Below are 18,342 nucleotides of genomic sequence, written 5' to 3' on the forward strand. Positions count from 1 at the left end.
CTTTAAGTAATTACCATCCAAACTTGAATGCTTTGAAACGTAAAGTCATCAATCGATCGTCTATCGTTTCTGAAAATAGCATCACGGAGAGCTTCGTGTTATCTGCGCGTGAAACACGAAAGAACTTTGTTGGTGAGTGATTTAACTTGTAACCCCAAGATAAGTATCGATCTAACTTTCAGCTACCCTCGTGCGCATTACTGCATTGAGTTTCCTGCAGTGCAGTGATTGGTGCTCGACACGAAACAGGTAGCAACATTGGTGCGCAAGTGTGACAGTTTAAGTTTCAGTAATATTGTTTATCTTTTATGTCTTTGCTTTTTATCCGCCATGATAGTCAATTCGATCTCTCGTTTCACTCTCGCGACTGCGAGTGTTTCTATCCCTATCAGTTAATTGCTGAAAGTTGGAGGGAAATTTATTTCTTAAAATTTCATTTTCCTTCTCCACTTCCAGTTCCAGTTGAGAGTTGAGCAGACGACGTTAGCTTCGTCATTTCTGTCAAGTTAAGTTACCTACTCGTCGTTATTCGTGTTGTTGACTGATTGTTACCCTGTTTATACTTTCAAGTTCGATCGACTTACAGTATTGGTATTGTATTATCTTTAGCAGGTTTTATTTACGTTGTCGGTTAGAATATTAGTAGACAGTTGTCTTCATTTTTAAGATTCAATGTCATTTGAGGAGTTCGAAGAGTTTGATTCAGATAAAATGGATGCTTGTTTCACTGCATTTGATAAAGATGGGTAAGACAGTTAAAATAGTTAGTGTTATCTAAAACTTATTTACAGTGAGTAATGTTAAAGTGTATAACTTCTGATTTATAGGATTGAAATTTAATTTTTGCTTTTAAAAATTGCATTAACTTACGTTAAGTAAGTTAGATCCAGTGCCTGGTTGTATGAGTCCCACACAATTTGACACTGTGGCCTATGCATCACATGTAGGCTGTCATAGTTCACATATACAAGCAATATTCAAGCAGGACGTATGCAGAGACGCATGAGATACAACACACACGGCAGAAAACTGTGCCGGCCGCTAACCTATGTTTCTTTAAAGCACCGCGTACTTAAGCTGATCGAGGGGCACACACTTGGCCCGGCATTTTACAGCTTGTAGCACAGACAGTTTTTACGACACACACCAAGTAACTTGGGTGCAAAAAGGCGATTTTCACCTACGGCAAAAAACCAAGCGTCTGATTGAGTTGGTACGCATACCTGTATGCTGTATGTTTTCAACCATTAAGATGAGAAATTGCAAGACTATTGAAACAAGAGGGGTTTTCATAGGCCTAGTTTAAAAATATATTTTCACCATTTTGACCCTTAAGAAATTAAATTCCACAATCTTTTTGTAGCCTGCCTAACAATTTTGTGTTCTGAAGCTTTATTGTAAGCTTAGTGGTTATGGAGAAAACTAAAAATAAAACTTTAAGTTTGACTTTGGCAACATTTAAAACTCCCATAACTTAGTAGGTATTCTAAGAGAGCTGTACTGATAGATTGTTTTAAGTGATTACACTCTATGACGTTAACTCAAGAAATCGCTGCCTTAGTTTTACAGCCTATCACATTACTGACTGAGCATTGATTCACCAATTATGTATGGATAGGCCAGGCAGATGTACCTACTGTATTTATAAGATAACATGGTTTTAAGCCAGACAGACCGATAGGCCTACAACAGATGTAGGTCATGAATAGGCTCAACATTACCAACATTACACATCAAACAACTCTTGAGACTATTGGCTACATGCAAGCTTAACTCTCTCCATTCAATAAAACAGCTGAAAATTGAGCTCAACATGTGTTGCAAACTGTAAACTGTGAAGAAATGGGAATTTAACAGCATGGGCAGACTCTTATTCAGCTGTGTCTCAAATTAGGCGTTTTAATTCCCTTTACTCATACTCCCCTGTAGATAAATAAACATTATTCTTGTAAGAAATCAGGTATTTTGTGCTAATGAGATTAGAAAAGCACCACCAAAAAAGAAACAGGGCTAGTATAAACAACAAACAATCCTTGCAGTAGCCTAAAGTATTATTTGATTTTATTGTACTCTATACTCTCTAATACCTACTGTACGAGCAAATTCTGTTTGCCTTTGTGTATTACCATTGACTGTATTACCGTGTGGAGTGTCTGTCTGTCTTTAATTTATATCTCAAATTCCAGCAGAGGGATTTTGATTAAATTTTGGAATGAGGTACTTATAGCCTTAAAACGGGATTGACAGCAGCCAATACCTCCGAAAATTTTGTATTTTGCTACACAACTCATTTGAAAATTTAACAATTTAACAATCACTAATCAGTGTTGATGAGTGATGAGTGTTTCGTGTTTGTGCCGTTTAAGTGAACTGGCATCAATTCAATACCGTACTTCACTTTTATTTAAGAGTAAGATTTAAATATTTTATAGTTGACATAATTTGGACAGCTGTACTCATAATAAATTGAAATTCCGCTGGATCTTATACAGGGTGTCCCACGAGAGGTGTCTCAAATTGATTACGGAAAAACGCCTTAACGTACATGGATGAAATAAAATTATTTCCCGCTAAATCGACCCCAAGGAATAACGTACAAATATTTTTAAATTTTTTCCGATACAGGGTTTGCCAAAAACTGAGGGTCACTAGTTCTAATTTCGGAATTTTCAAATGTAAACACATGTCATGTTGTACATCATTTTAAAGGTATTTAATAGACAAACATTTTGGCGAAAACAGAAATTAATTAACTTTTTCCGTTTCAAAATCCGTTTTCCGTTTTAAAAATAATCTATATTTTTAAATACTCTGTGTTTTCTATACCAATGCATTTAGCCCTTCCCCAGTTGAATTTTCTTACTTGTTATGAATTAGCTTTACTTTGATATGCTACATGTGATGGTTTTTTGAAATAATAAAAATTCAAAAGAGATTCAAACTAGTGACCCTCAGTTTTGGCACACTCTGTATTGGAAAAAAGGTAAATTTGGTAAAAATATTTTTGCGTTATACCTTGGGGTCGATTTAGCCGGAAATAATTTTATTTCATCCTTGTACGTTAAGCTGTTTTTCCGTAATCAATTTTAGACACCTCTCATGGGACACCCTGTATAAAAGCCAAAATTAGTTGTAAAAATGGTGAATTTCCTTTATATTGCTTTTACAATTAAAATAAACTATAATGAGCCACGGCTCGGTCCCAGTACTAATTTACTACAGGAGGTTATGGTGTGATAATAGTAACCAATCATTGTTAACAATTATGATAAACTACAAGAGTCTTATCAGATCAGTCATTAGAAAGAGCATTAGGCTTAGTCACAAGTATCAATCTATAAAATCCTCTTAAAACTTCAATGTTTATTATAGACCTCTACAGATAACTGAAGTATCAGTAAATTGCCTGTTAAAGTTGTCTGATTAAAATAGTACAGGAAATGTTGCACCAGACCTTGATCTAATGCAAGAATCAGTATTTGTAAATAATTATGGTATCATGTTACATAACTCCAACCAAATTTAAACAGTTTATCATAATATGAAATTGAATTTTTACGCCATTCTATCTACAAACTTAAAAATCTATCTGATAATACACCTTTTAGTAGGCCTACTGAAAAAATTCTTTGATAGTGTGAAAAAATATTTTATTTGTTGTAACAAACATTTAAGATACAACATTTAAGAACTATTCAAGGAGTTTCAGAGCTAACTACAAATTACATTGGTTATAGTTGTTTCTATATCAAAACCAGATTGAAAAAAAATAAAAACAACTTACAAAATACTGATATACCTAGCTGCTTAAATGCCTTTAGCTCCAAACTTGTTGATTACAAGTACCTACAAAAATATTTTATTTGTTGTAACAAACATTTAACAATACAACATTTAAGATACATTTAAGAACTATTCAAGGAGTTTCAGAGCTAACTACAAATTACATTGGTTATAGTTGTTTCTATATCAAAACCAGATTGAAAAAAAATAAAAACAACTTACAAAATACTGATATACTAAGCTGCTTAAATGCCTTTAGCTCCAAACTTGTTGATTACAAGTACCTACAAAAATTCGGCAAAACTTAACAAAATTGTAACAAATGTTTTGTAAACATTCTCAGTCAGGAAAATTCATGCAAACATGAGTCTTCCCTGATCAAGCCGATGTGGTAACATACTTGGCACTTGGTTGCTTCGTCCCACACCGGAGTCCACAATATGTTACTAATACTGGTGTATTATAAAATCCATGCTAAAAACTGCTCAATAACCGAAACAAGCATCAAATGATTTGTTGTCAAATTTTAAATCAAATCCCATTTTATTTTCATGTTTATTATCAACTAGCTGTACACGCGGGCTTTACCCCGTTTAACTTCATAAGTATTCGCATGGGTCAATCACGTCCTGGTTGAAGTTCGTTCGCTACGCTCACTCACCTTTTGGTTGCAAATTAGCTGTTGTCATAAAAAAAATTATAATAGTGCTGCACCCTGTTGGTAATCCTTGTAACTTTAATGCTATTGAACATCATAGAACAGAACCAACTTGTTTAATTGAAACAGCTGTTAAGATTCATCAATTCCTTTTAAATATGAAAAATCATAAGGTTAACATGGCAAACTCCAGAGCCACTGGGGCGGAGCCCGAAAGCCCGATCAGAATAAAAACTACTTAGTTTTCCTATTTAATGCCCAAAGAATCGGTGCACCGAATTTCAGCCTCCAAAAAAAAAAAAAACAACACAAAAAAAAAAAAAAAAATTGGCAATTAAATTGGCAAGAACACATAGAAATCACATGTAAAAAAATTTCCAGAGTAAATTATCTAATTTGGAAACTCAGAGATTTTGTTAGTAATGAATACCTTCGGACTACTTATTTTGGTTTTTTTCAATCGCATATTTCTTACGGGATTATACTTTGGGGACACTCCCCCCACACCCATGAAATTCTTTTATTGCAAAAAAAAGTTATGCGAACAATCTGTGGGGTTGGCCCTGTGGATAGCTGTAGACTTCTTTTTATAAACCTTAAAATTTTGACTGTAGTAAATTTGTATATTTTTCACATACTCCTCTACACTAAAGCTAATCTACATCAATTCACTTGTAGAGATAGTATACACTCTTACAATACAAGAGGCAAATCCAATCTAGAAATCCCTGCCCATAGATTGGCCAAAACACATAACTGCCATAAAATAAATTGTATACGGTTTTTTAATAAATTAGGTCTGGCAGCCAAACTGGTTCCTTTTAATAGGTTTAAGTCAAAAATGTTTGAGTGGCTCACCAAAAATCCATTTTATTGTATAACAGAATATTTACTTTCTAATGTTGACATTGATTTTTAATATAGAACCTACTACTGTATTTTTTATAGTTTTTATAGTTTTAGTTTTGACTATGTCTATTCCTTGTAAAAGGTCAATGACAATAAAGTTCTTGATTCTTGATTCTTGATTCTCCTAGGTAAATGGGAAGTGGGAGGATTAGTGATGAGTGAGTGAGTGAGTCAGTCAGTGAGGGCTTTGCCTTTTATATATTTAGATGTTTCGATTTACTTTTTCATTTTGATGTCCCCAGAGGCCAAAAACACCACTCGTTCAAATTTTTATATATATATATATATATATATATATATATATATATATATGTGTCCGTGAACACGATAACTTGAGTAATTTTTATCCGATTTTGATGAAATTTGGTTTGAAGGTGTAAGGCGGGATAAACTTGAATGAGTTCGCGATCCAGCATGATCGGACCATGGGAACAGGGTTTTATGGGGGGTTTTATGGGGTAAAAATTGGGTTTTCTCACTTTTGACCCTCAAAACACAAAATTTCCCAATTTTTCTCTAAACCTTCTTAAAGAGCTTAAAAAAGCAAACAATTCAGTATATCAAAGTGTTTTTGTACGGTTATTGGCTAAGGAGAAAACTAAAAAATGGTAAAATGTAAAATCAAGAACGTAACTCTATACAAAGTTACTCTTGTTAGACAACTTATGCAAACTTAAGTATATTTAACATAAAAATTTGTCCACAGCGATGGATATCTTAACCTTCAAGAGTTTGAGTGCATTTGCCGAGCCATCTTCCGAAATGACAAAGGAAAGATTTACAGTCTGGAACCAGATCAGCTTAAAGAAGTGTTTGACATTTTTGATCAAAATAAGGTAATATAGTTTCTGTTTTTACACTCCTTAAAACATTAGATTATACATCTCAAAATATCGTCTTAAAATATTTTAAGTTCTAGGGAATTCCCAATTGTATCTAGATTAGAATTGTCGTACAACTCCGATAAACCAGTGTGCATATTTAAAATAAGTGAAGGAATGTTGATACTGACTAAAATCAGCTGGCTCGTTAACCCGAATAATTTTCAATGCAATAATCAATGATTATGAATTAGGCCTATCAATGATTCCCATTCTGTTTTGGCGCCAATTGTATTTATTGTTTTCAACCACTATAAGAGTAAAATAGTTTAGTTTATTAGTCTGTAGCCGATTGGTTATAGTGCTTAATTGCCTTCAAATCTGAAGGTCGCTGGGTTCGATTGGAAGCGAGATCATAACTGGACCTAGATTGATGCCATTTGTCATCAGGATAATCAATGATGCTATCTAACGAAAGGTCGACGTTAAGTAGTAATAAAACTAGTGTTTGGACCGTTCCCTTACAAAAAAAGTGAAGAATTACTCAGTCTAATACATAAGCATGGTTCAATTGTAGGGGAACACTATGAAACAAAATCCAAGATATCTCCCTCTTTCAAGAAATCATTTTTACTGTTTTAATCTATTTCAACTGCAGTTTTTTGAACAAATACAAATTCTGTATTTTTTACTGCATTTCTTGTGCTAAGTTCAACTTAATCTATGGCAAGTACTAAAAGGATGGAGAAAAGGGTGTATAGTTTCTGATTGTTTTTAGCTCTTTCACCTCCAATTTATAAATAGGCTATATCTCTGTTTGCAGCATGATTTATTCCTTGTAGTTGTGAATAAAAGGAGTCAAGAATGTTGAAATGTTCAAATCTTAATGGCTATGTGTCTGTGTGAATGGGTGTGTCTGTGTTTTTATCAGCAGGGACATTTACGGACACAGGAAACCATTTAGACCACCCACCCATTCCATTGTGTACTAGCATAGACTAAGCAACACAATGGTTTATCTATGGTACTAGTGTAGCTTTTGAATTATCTGTCTGTAGAGTAGGGACTTTTATCAATAGACAATAGACTAGAAAACCAACATCCAAAACTTAAATGTCAATTCTATATGTTAGAACTCTTTTCCCTTGAGAAAAAAAATTAAAAAATATTAAATACTTTCAATAAATAAATATATTTTACTGTCTCGGTTGCAGCTTTGTTACACAAAAATGTGTTTCTCTTAAATAATTGTTCCAAACCATGCTAAATCCCTAACTTGAACACTTTATTAGATATCAATTCTTGATTAACATCTTATATGATTTTCATCCAAAAATTGAAGTGAAACTCTGCTCAAATCTTTGTACAAATAAAATGTAAAATATGTTTAAAGTATGGAATGAGTTTTTACTAAACACAGCAAAAACATTGTTTATGGCTCAACTATAACAGTATAGCTTATGTGTAAGTTACCATTTAAGAAGAATCATTGATCTTATTTCCGATCTGATGTTATCGGGATATTGTTATACTTAGATAAGCTCGATCATAAATACTGATGTCTAAGAAAGAGTTTTATGAAACATTGAAAAATAAATTGTTTGTACCGAATGACTACACCATGGACAAGCTTTGTATTGTTGGTACAAAAATTTTTACCCTACAAATTAAATTTTCAGTATATTTTATTTCTACAGGTTGCGGCAGAAAGATTAGGACACTTTTGTTACTATGTCATTGAGGCTGGTTTGAGGTTTTTGAGCTTAGATGCTTTTGAAGGCTGCACCTAACAATTTTTAGTAGTCAAGTAGTGTAGAGCTTCTAAGTTTTTTTTTAAGTGGCAAATTGCGTGTTTCAGTAAGCAAAAAATTCATGGACTAATTCATAAGTTTTAATTTCGATCAAATAGGAATCAAATCAAATAAAATTTCTTGATTCATTTTGTACATAATTATGGTATTTAATAATGATTAAATCATTATTATGATAAATGATTAAAATCATAATCATGATTTTATTTGTACAAGAATAGTGTCATGAAATAGAAAGCCCTGTTCTATACAAAAGGTATTCTCTTCTATAGATAATTTGACTAATTGTTGACTCAAAATTGTTCCAAAGTAGCCGACACAAATCTTTATATTTATTCTTAAAAATAATCTTCTGTTTGGGTGTGGGATCTTGAACCTGTCCACGACACAAACATCTTACCTACAATACCTCAAAAAAAATAGGTAAATCTATTATAATTCAAATTCTTGGTGGCAAAAAATAAGTTGGACTCTGATCCATAAGAATGATTAAGCTCGTATGTTTAATCGATGATTTTACCTTTGACGTTTCTTTCAGGATGGGCTTTTGGACAGAGAAGAGTTTGTGTTCTGTTGGAACAACTGGATCAAAACTGTAAGTATTGCTAAACTGAGCGTAGACGATCTGACCCCAATAACTGAAATCTGACAATGACGGCAAGCTCACTGAAACCGGAAAGGAACCAAAAAATACCACTTTCCAGGGGCGAGATGAAAAGACAGAGAATAGCGGATGCCTTAGCCAAGGGCGAAAAGGTGCTACAGTAGAACGTCGATTATCCGAAGCCCGGTCATCCGAAACGTCGGTTAACCGAAAGGAAGAAAGAAGCAAAAATCAATAAAATCGCGCGCCAATCACGACTGGCCGTAGCGCTACGCCACCGCACGGCTGCTAAGTGGTGAAAGTCTAGTCTAAATATAGCTCAAAAGAACTTGAAACTGCCGAGTTAAAAAATAAGCTGGAGTTTCAAGGCCGTACTCGACTCAAACTCGAAATCTCAAGTACTCGCACATCTCTATAATAAATCAAATTTATATTATTGTACAGTATCCACAGACGCAAAATCGGCAAATCGCCGCCGGCCGCTATCCCTTCCCGTAATTTCCCGTTCCCCGTATTTTTCCCGTCAATGACCGATTATCCGAAAAATCAGTTATCCGAACAACCCCAATCCCCAATTAATTCGGATAATCGACGTTCTACTGTATCCAGAAAGGAGAGGAGGCTGGCGTGGGCTGTTAAGCACCCAAACCTTGCTCCCAGCAAAGCTGGTTCCTCCGGGAACCAGGATGCTGGGAGAAAGCAGGGTGAGGGCGGCCCCCCAAAGCTGATTCTACTGAAGCTTCCAGGAAGAAAGGTGGAAAGAGGGAGCGAGAGCACCTGTGCAGATGTACACCTCTAGAAAAGCCATACAATGTCCACATTGTTGACAGGGCTGCCTGGGATAAAGGTGAACCTGAATACCGGTACATGAAAAGGGGGATCACTTGGTATTTGGATGGTTCGAAAAAGCCAACAGGCACTGGGGCGGGAATATGGAGTAACCCAAGGCGCAGTTATAGCCTGCTCATGGGTCCAGAGCCGACATTTGGTATTGCTTACAACACAGCACGGAGAGCTGTTCACCAGTGGATGGGCATAGAACATCAAAGGAGCTGGGAAAGAACAGAAGGCAACATACAGTCAAAGAGAATGCTGCAGACACCTACCGGTGTGATAGCGGCAGTTGCCCTTTGGGCTGAATAGGAAGACCCTGCGGAAAGTGGTTGGCTTAATCAGCGGCCACTGGGTATTCCGCGGACATCTACACAATATGGTGTAAAAGTTGAAAGCCTCTTATGTAGATAATATTGTGAGGAGAAGGAGACAGCCTTGATATTTATGTGCCCAGCCATACAAGGTATGCGTGTGGGATCCCTTGGCCTATTGACCGGAGATCAAAGGGAAGAACAGGTAACCATAGTCAAAAGGATCTCGTGGCTCACTAAGAACCTGCGATTTGACAGAGAATGAGGACCTGTGAATGAGGGTGCGCAATAAGCTGTTTCATCTGCGATGCAACCCCATGATCTACTATAAGCCTGGCCCTCTGTTTACATAATAAGGGTTTTCTTGTTAGCAAAACACAAAAAAAATTGCCATAGAACATGCCAGAAATCGGTTTGAATGGGAACTGTCTGCACAAATTTCTACACTTGTGCCTGGCTGTGAAATCTGTAATCTTTCCAAGCCTACATTTCCCAAAATATGTGCTGGGAACTTTTACATATGTAAATGTACAGACCTTAAAAGCCACAGACACATGATACAGACCATGATTTATTTTTTTTTTTTTACAAAAAATCTGGAATATTTTCATGAAATCTCATAATTAATTCAATCTAACTTTGAAATCTTTCTCTTTGAAACAGGAATAAATATAAAAGCCCTTTTAATTAGTTGATTAGTTCCGTTAAAAATCTTGATTTTTTTTAAAAGATAATTTGCTTTCATTTGATTGTTCATACAAAAAGTAGAACTGAAAAAAACACATTGTTTTTGAGCTTTTAATATCAATCATTATAATACATCACTGTAGAATATTCAATAGTATTCTTAAGGAATAAAGATTATTTAAAATTGAATTTCGTTGAAGGTAGATTACAGGTTGTCAATAAGCATTTTTCCCCGTAAAACAAAGAAGAGATATACCATTCACACAATTCAAATATTTTGAAAACATCCTTCTCATAAAAAATATCATAGGCTACACTAGATTAATTTTGTGAATTTATTTCAGATCGTGCGGCCAGTGAGTGCATTCTTGATTGTGGATGTACAGAATGATTTCATCTCTGGAACACTGAATATCAGTAACTGTTCGGCCCAACAGAATGGCTTAGAGGTATAGCAAGTGGGTCTGATGATTAAATATATGGTTTCTTTATTCTTCTTACTTTATGGTTATTCCATATGCTTATACCATAGCATATGGAAAAAGTATTGTTTTCGTTAAGATTTATGAGTTTGAGTTTTGAGTGGATATACACACCCCCCCCCCTTTAGGGTCCCCCTGAACCCAAAAAAGTTGTTTTTGAAGAGGTGTCTGTGTACATAGCTACAGACCAGACCTGTAGTCCGATTTTGATGAAATTCAGAATAATGGTACCTATCCCCAGGTGTTTTTTTCCATTCTTTTAAAATTTTGTTTTTAATGAGGATGTTCCCTTAAAACCCCATAAAGTAATGGAAAAATAGGATTTTCTCAAAAATGTCTTGAATGATTTGGATAAAAATTTAGTATGTTATAGCCATTAAAATTCTGAACAAAATGGTATAATTCCCATTGCTGTATAAATTACGGTCTTAAAGTTATTGTAACTAATGTTATTTTCCCATAAAAAACATAAAATAGATAACGGAAAATTGTATTTTCAAATAAAGCCTGTTTTGATTGATATTAGTGTGTTATGGTCCTTATACTTCTGAACAAAATAGTGCAAGCCCTCATTGCTTTAAAAATAACGGTTCAAAAGTTATCGCAACTTTTGTGATGTTCCCTATAAAATATCATAGTTACTCCCACTGCTTGCTTACCCATGATAAAGGTTTTTAAAAAACTAATGGGAGAATGTATGTGTCAGATTGCTGATACCGTTTATTTAGACTAGTCTTCACAAGATCTTTCCGATTGTTAGAATATAAATAAAAATTTTGGAGAACAATATCAAATCTGATAGCTTCGGAGGTGTTATCATTACTTGAATGAAATAGGCCTATGGAACTATCAAGCTTGTACGGTAAACTTATATTTTTGGCCTTGTAGCGTCATACACCATAAAGAAACAAATTAAAAGTCAAATAATAGATTTAGCTAACTTGGAGAGTATTTGGACAACCATCCAGTCTGATTATAACTATCACATTATAACTCCATATATTGTTATTGTTACACTACTATAGTTTATTTGATCTATTTCATTTTTGTAGAACCTATTGCCTTTGATTATTGATAGGAATAGAACTTCAGTATTCAAAAGACAATGGAGGTGCAGCTTCTAATGGGCCTGTTTACATCGGAGCGATGCTGTTATTCCCTCTAGGGTCCTGACCATCGATGAGAGCTGCGTTAATAGCTCAGTCCTTTTTCTCAGCTAGTATCAAGGCTCCTAAAATGGATGAGTACAATTTAATATAGACAAAAATATGTATTCGAATGTTTCTAATTTGATCCTCATTTAGTAAGAAAATTTTCTGGGATGCTGTCTTAAATTGTTAGTTATACAAATTCTGGTACTCACAAAATATATTCCTCTTATTACTGTAATAGGATGTGCGTAGTATTTAAGTTTTTTTAGTCCCTTCTTGCATTTGATGCTATAAAATTAAATCTTCCAGTATCACTCATCAGAAACTCGTTAACCAAACACAAACTCACGAATCAACCTTTCATTGCGAGTGTTGCGGCTCGGACATTAAGAGTGCTTCTCTAATAGCATATCTGCTCTCACCAATCATACAATCGTTTATCGCAGCTCCGACATGAACGCGTAAACTAACCCATGTACTGATGTATTTGTTTACATTTTAAGTAACGTTTTGTGTATTTACACAATGTCTATTTATGTCTGTTACACAGGTAGTGGAGCCTATCAACCGCCTACTGGAGACAGTCAATTTTGACGCAGTTTTCTACTCGTTGGATTGGCACCCGAGCGATCATGTGTCCTTTATAGACAATCTGCCTCAGCGGCCTGTACATTCGTCTAGCACTGTAAGTTATGAAGACAATTTTTATTTTTGATTTACATTGCCATTGGCATTCTTTTACGTTCTAAACAGAACAAACTCTAGTCTTGTTCTAACAGAAAAGATCTAAACAGCAATCTTTCATCATTATCACTTCTTTGAGAAATAACACTCCACCGTATTTATTAGCCGTGTATTTATTGCAGAATATGATTAACCCTCCGAGGGTCACGCGTAAAAAAATCGACGCACAACACACTTTGTGTAGGGTCACGCGTCTAGTTTAAGACGCACAAACATCGTTTACGGCGAAGGCTCTATGACTGACTGAATCGGATTGAACTGGATCGAGTTAGGTATCGTTCTTTCCGTAATATTCTAAGCTTTCTCCAGAGGTCTGTCTCTAAGCGCTATTCATTTTAGTTCCGAAAATATTGTAGCAGACAGCTGACGTGCGTGTATTTGTAAACAGCTAGGTTCCCCCGGACCGATGACTGATGTGTTTTATTACGTTTATCATTTTTTTAGTGTTAAAAATCAAAAGTAGTGATATACGTGGTGCATTATAAGAAGATTTAAGTGGTTTTGAAGTGCTGGTTGATGATCCTGAAGAAGTAGGTAATGATATTGATGTAAATTATCAGCCAGATTCCTAGCTATGGTTAGGCTATGCATTCTTAGCTAAACGCTATATACTGAAATCAGTTTTTTGCCCATAACTTATTTATTTGCAAATCTACTTCCTTATATTATTATATATTTGTAATCCTCATAAAATTTAGAACAAAGTGGCTATTTTGAAATATTTATAGGCCTATAATTTATACAATTTCATTGAGCGCGAACTTATTTTTTTTTTGAAAATTTTCAAAATTATATTTTTTTTTACCTAAAATTTTTTTTTTTGAAAAAATGTTCCTTATGTTTTATATATAATATTGAAGCCCATGATTTTCCAAACAAAATGGTATATAGAACATTAGAATTAACATTGTTTTAAGCTTCTCAGATCCGTTTTAATAAAACCTTGCAAATGCGCCAAAAATAGGTGGACATTAAGGCCTAAACTATGGACACTCGGAGGGTTAAAGGATGAGTGCAAAAAAATTGAGTGAAATATCTGTGTAGCTTTGTTATTAAGAGTCCTTGGAGTCTAGACGTTTTAACTCATAAAACTATTAAAAAACTACAAACAAAATTTCTAATCTCACAGTGCACTAGATATTTACATTACAATCACATTGGTATTTTAAAAAAATATTTTAACATGACAAATAACTCTTCAGCGGCTTTTTGAAATTAACGAAAGTAACATTGCTCTTATGGCGGAGAATCCAAGATGGCTGCTGGCTTCCATGGACGCCTTTGAAAAACAATTCAAAACTACAAAGAAAATTTTTAATCCCATAGTGTCCTGGATATTTAAATTATAATCACTTAGGTGTTTGAAGAAATATTTTTGGATGATAATTAACTCTTCAGCAGCTGTTTAAAATTATCCAAGGACTCTTTTTAAGATCAGCTGTTTCTCTAGCTAGTACCGTACAATTTTGTTATATCATTCATTTATGGCCCAAGCCCAAGATAAGAAATCTGGTTGCGTAATCTAACCCCGCTTGGGATCGAACTAGCAACCTTTAGATTTCAAGGCGAGCACTGTAACCACTCGTTTACCCTAACAATTATTTGTGTTTTTTCCCCATAAATCGACAACTAATCTAAAAAAAACTATTAAGAGAAAGGTGAATTTAATTTCATATTGTTTAATATTCTTACCAGATCAAAGCTGAGAACGCCAAGGTATATGACACAGTGACGTTTGAAGGTCCTCCATTGATGAAACAGCGACTCTGGCCGAGACATTGCGTCCAGGATTCCTGGGGAGCGGAACTGCACAAGGATCTTAAAGTTAGTGATTAATGCATTGGATGTAAAAAAAAAATAAGCTGTTTGTACTGTAGTCTCAATTATTTGACTTAGCTGGTCGAGGCGAAAAGCATGACTAACAAGGAAAATCATAGAAAAATCACCTAAACATAAAATTATTTAATTTCTTCATTGTCAAACCTATTGAAGGCTTTAGTTTGTCTTTTATTAAAACTACTAACAAATATGCCAACTTTTTAACCAAGCCAAAGTTAACAATTTTGAAATTAGAACATTGAATGAAGGATAGAAATATATCGTGTTTTGTTGCAAGGTAACGTTGTCAAATATTTAAAATTGTAAAATCTAACTTGGATGTTACAGCACTAAAAATTAAGTCCCAATAAGCTTATAGAAAAAATGTTTTTTTCAGATTGTTGAGAATGCTATCAAAATTTACAAGGGAACTAACTCCGAAGTTGACTCTTACTCAGTTTTTTGGGACAACAAGAAGTTGACGAAGACAACACTCGTAAGTCAGCTGGAGGAGAAAGGAGTCACAGATATTTACGTGTGCGGACTTGCTTACGATGTTTGTGTTGGTGAGCATCTTTTGTTTCTTCTAATTAACTTGTTCACTAAGCGTTGCTTGTGTTGCACGATTCCATAATTATATTTAAATAGTAACAAAGTCATTGCAAAATTATTGCACAGCAAACGGTAATGTGAAACCAAAAAACGTATTTAAAAAACCAATACATTCAAAATTATCAATCAATTCAATTATTATTGATGATAACCCTTTTGCTAATCTGCTGTCTGTTTAGGTGCTACAGCAGCAGACGCACTTTCTATCGGTTATCGCACGATTCTGCTGGACGATTGTTGTCGTGGGGTTGACGTAGAAGACATTGAAAAGACAAAGAAAACTGTCTTCTCCAATCACGGAGTCATCGTCAACTCTAACCAGGTAAATGAGAAAGGCAGAAGATCAAATCAAATCAAATTATACTTTATTTCCAAAAATATTCAACAGAATAAAATATTAACATAAACTTCCAGTGAAACAGACACCTTAAGGTACGTTGTCACTGGTGCGGCCGGAACCGCAGTCGCTGGACGACCGTCGTCATACGATTATCGCTCGGCGAGAATCGTTGCAGGAGGTATTGTCACTGGTGCGATTATTATACAATCGTTCATTTATTTCTTGACTGTTGCCAAGTTGAAGTAGGGATAGGGAATTTGTGAATTATTAGTTTATATGCTTTAACAAAATACTATTGATTTATTTGTTAGTTGAAGATCATTATGAATTATCATTATGATCATTATGATTTATTAGTTGAAGATGATTATGAAATATTCCTTGTAACAATTTGTGCAACTGATTTTAAACATTTGTTAGATCAACTCACTCTGCTTTCACAGTTTTTAGGTACCGGTAAAACACAATTAGTTTCATCAGAAGAAGGCCCCAAACTTCTAACAGCAGTGTAGGCAGTATGATGCTCCCTTGAGTAGTAGGCTTCCTTAAAACAGTTAAACACCATTTTAGGGAGTTGCAACTCCTGACGGTTTAAGTGGTGATAGCCACTGAACAGCTGTGTGAATGTGGTGATAAACATGAACAAATAATTTTTTTATAATAGTGAACAACTGCCTTTTATGTGCATGAGAGGACCAGTGTATACTGTGCATTTTCATAGGATTCAATTCTGGGGCAAAACGAATTATACAATAAATACCCTTTTACTTTTCAAAGATTGTATTTGTTTGAGACATTTGTTTCCTTTTTTTGATTGCTAAATTTTCAGGTACCCTAGATACGCAGGTACGCTACTATATAGTTAAATTATAGGCTAAATAACACAATCTACTCATACTATTCTTGCTAGATAGTCTTAAATTCATCATTTCTAGGTGAAGCCTATGGTGGAGGGCCGAGATCGTCGACCTGAACTCGGTTACAAACTCGCCGTTGAACTCAAAAAGAAGCTTGAAGCTTTAGACCAAGATATTCCAGAAGAGATCTAAAACCAAGTACGATTCATTTTAACTAAGCTTATCAAGCTTGCTTCCACCAAATGTACTTAATTGTTAACTGTTGCCTAAATTAGGGGATTTAAGATTATTGAGGTTAGTTACTATAGTATTTTTTAACTTAGGTATATTAAGTTTATGTATTTTGATTTTTTAACAGTACTTAGTTGATTTATATAGAAACTATATTTGCATTTAATTAAGTTTGATTTACACATACTTAGTTATAATTGTTCAAAACCAAATCTATTTTATATTTTTATTTTTACAAAACTTTTCTTGTTAATATCTTGTTGAGTCATTTGTATGGTACTATAAACTCTGTTATCACCACTTTGGTGAATTTTGGAATAGCAACCAATTCGGATTATATATATGATTTAATATTTAGTATCATAGATGTTTTAGCCAATTCTTAAACTACGTAAAGAGTGTGTACAATTTTGGCCTTTCTAGTGAAGGTTAAAAACTCTTACACTTACGCAGATCCAGTGAATAGTTCAACCAATAAAACCATTTTGAAGGAAGTCCAGTAAATGTTTTACGACAGTTTGTCAAAGATATACGTTAAATGGAATCTTGGTGATTACGAATAATCACATTCATAATTTATCAATATTAGCTAGTATTATAGAATCAAATTTACGTTTATTTTTATGCTACTTTCATTAATTACTTCTTATTTAAACTTGTTTACATTCTTATAATCACTAATCAGTATAAATTAAGAAATTGTATACTATACTTTCGTTCCTAATTAAACAGTATTAAATACATTTTGGAATGTTTCCAAAACAATCCTATACCTAAGACATTATTGTACTTATTAATTGATCATACCAAATATGCTCTAATAATGGAAAAACATATTTTCATTTTTATATGTATCAAAACAAAATAGTTTTGCAATGTATTTTAATAAGAATATGCCTTGTTAAGTATTTACTAAGACTAAGACATTATTAATTATAAAACTTTTATGAATGGCTTGTGTATACATACTTTATCCAGAGCTGATTCAAATAATTAATCTAGTACAAGATACAATTTAAAAGATGATTTAAACTTTTTTATAGCTTAGAATTTTATTCAGTGTAGCTCAATTTTCAGTATGAGGTTAATTTTTGTGATAAGTGTTTGAGGGCAGAAAATATAATTACTTAAATAATGCACTTAAACACCTTTTTAAGATGGGCATTCAACTACTAGGGTATTGTTTTTAACTCAATTGTGAATCATATTTGTTTGAGACTGGGTATTGTGATTTTGCATTTTTTTAGCAAGGTAGGAATTTTAATTTGTTTCTACAATACTATATTTTTATTAACACATTCGCTGCTGAAAACCTTTAAACAGGCGCTCGCCAATTGCGGCGAGGCCCGGGCGGAGCCCCGACGCGCTAACTGAATCAGCGATCGCTATTGGTATTGAAATATCTCAGTAAGACGAATCACAAAAGAGCAGTGGTGATTGTTCTGCGTTACTCCGAAAGTGGACGTAGTTCACTGAAACACCCAAAGGTAGCAGCACTGCCTGGATCAATAACCAGAGTCTTTGTAATACGGCTCGAATTGAGATATCCCCAAAAACGGGACAAAAGCATTGCCAGACGGGATTTTACGGGCAATTTTTGTACCAACCTACACCAGAATAAAGCTCGCATTATAAGCTACAGGCTGGTAAAGATTACAACGTTCCCCGGACAATGGCTGAACCACACTG

General features: G+C 34.3%; 1 protein-coding gene across 1 annotated transcript; it reads left to right on the forward strand.

The window, feature by feature from the left end:
- The first annotated feature begins 296 nt into the window (after window positions 1-296).
- LOC128991815 (nicotinamidase) lies at window positions 297-17,417 on the forward strand. Its single transcript, XM_054415012.1, has 9 exons — window positions 297-746; window positions 6,057-6,186; window positions 8,521-8,577; window positions 10,763-10,867; window positions 12,602-12,736; window positions 14,491-14,619; window positions 15,011-15,179; window positions 15,405-15,547; window positions 16,501-17,417. The coding sequence occupies exons 1-9, from the start codon at window positions 673-675 to the stop codon at window positions 16,612-16,614; spliced, it is 1,056 nt and encodes a 351-aa protein (XP_054270987.1). The 5' UTR covers window positions 297-672; the 3' UTR covers window positions 16,615-17,417.
- The last annotated feature ends 925 nt before the right edge of the window (window positions 17,418-18,342 follow it).

Source organism: Macrosteles quadrilineatus, unplaced genomic scaffold (assembly GCF_028750875.1).
Source record: "Macrosteles quadrilineatus isolate MER2022 unplaced genomic scaffold, UCM_ALF_1.0 Scaffold_4__1_contigs__length_99947679, whole genome shotgun sequence".
Taxonomy (NCBI): Eukaryota; Metazoa; Arthropoda; class Insecta; order Hemiptera; family Cicadellidae; genus Macrosteles; species Macrosteles quadrilineatus.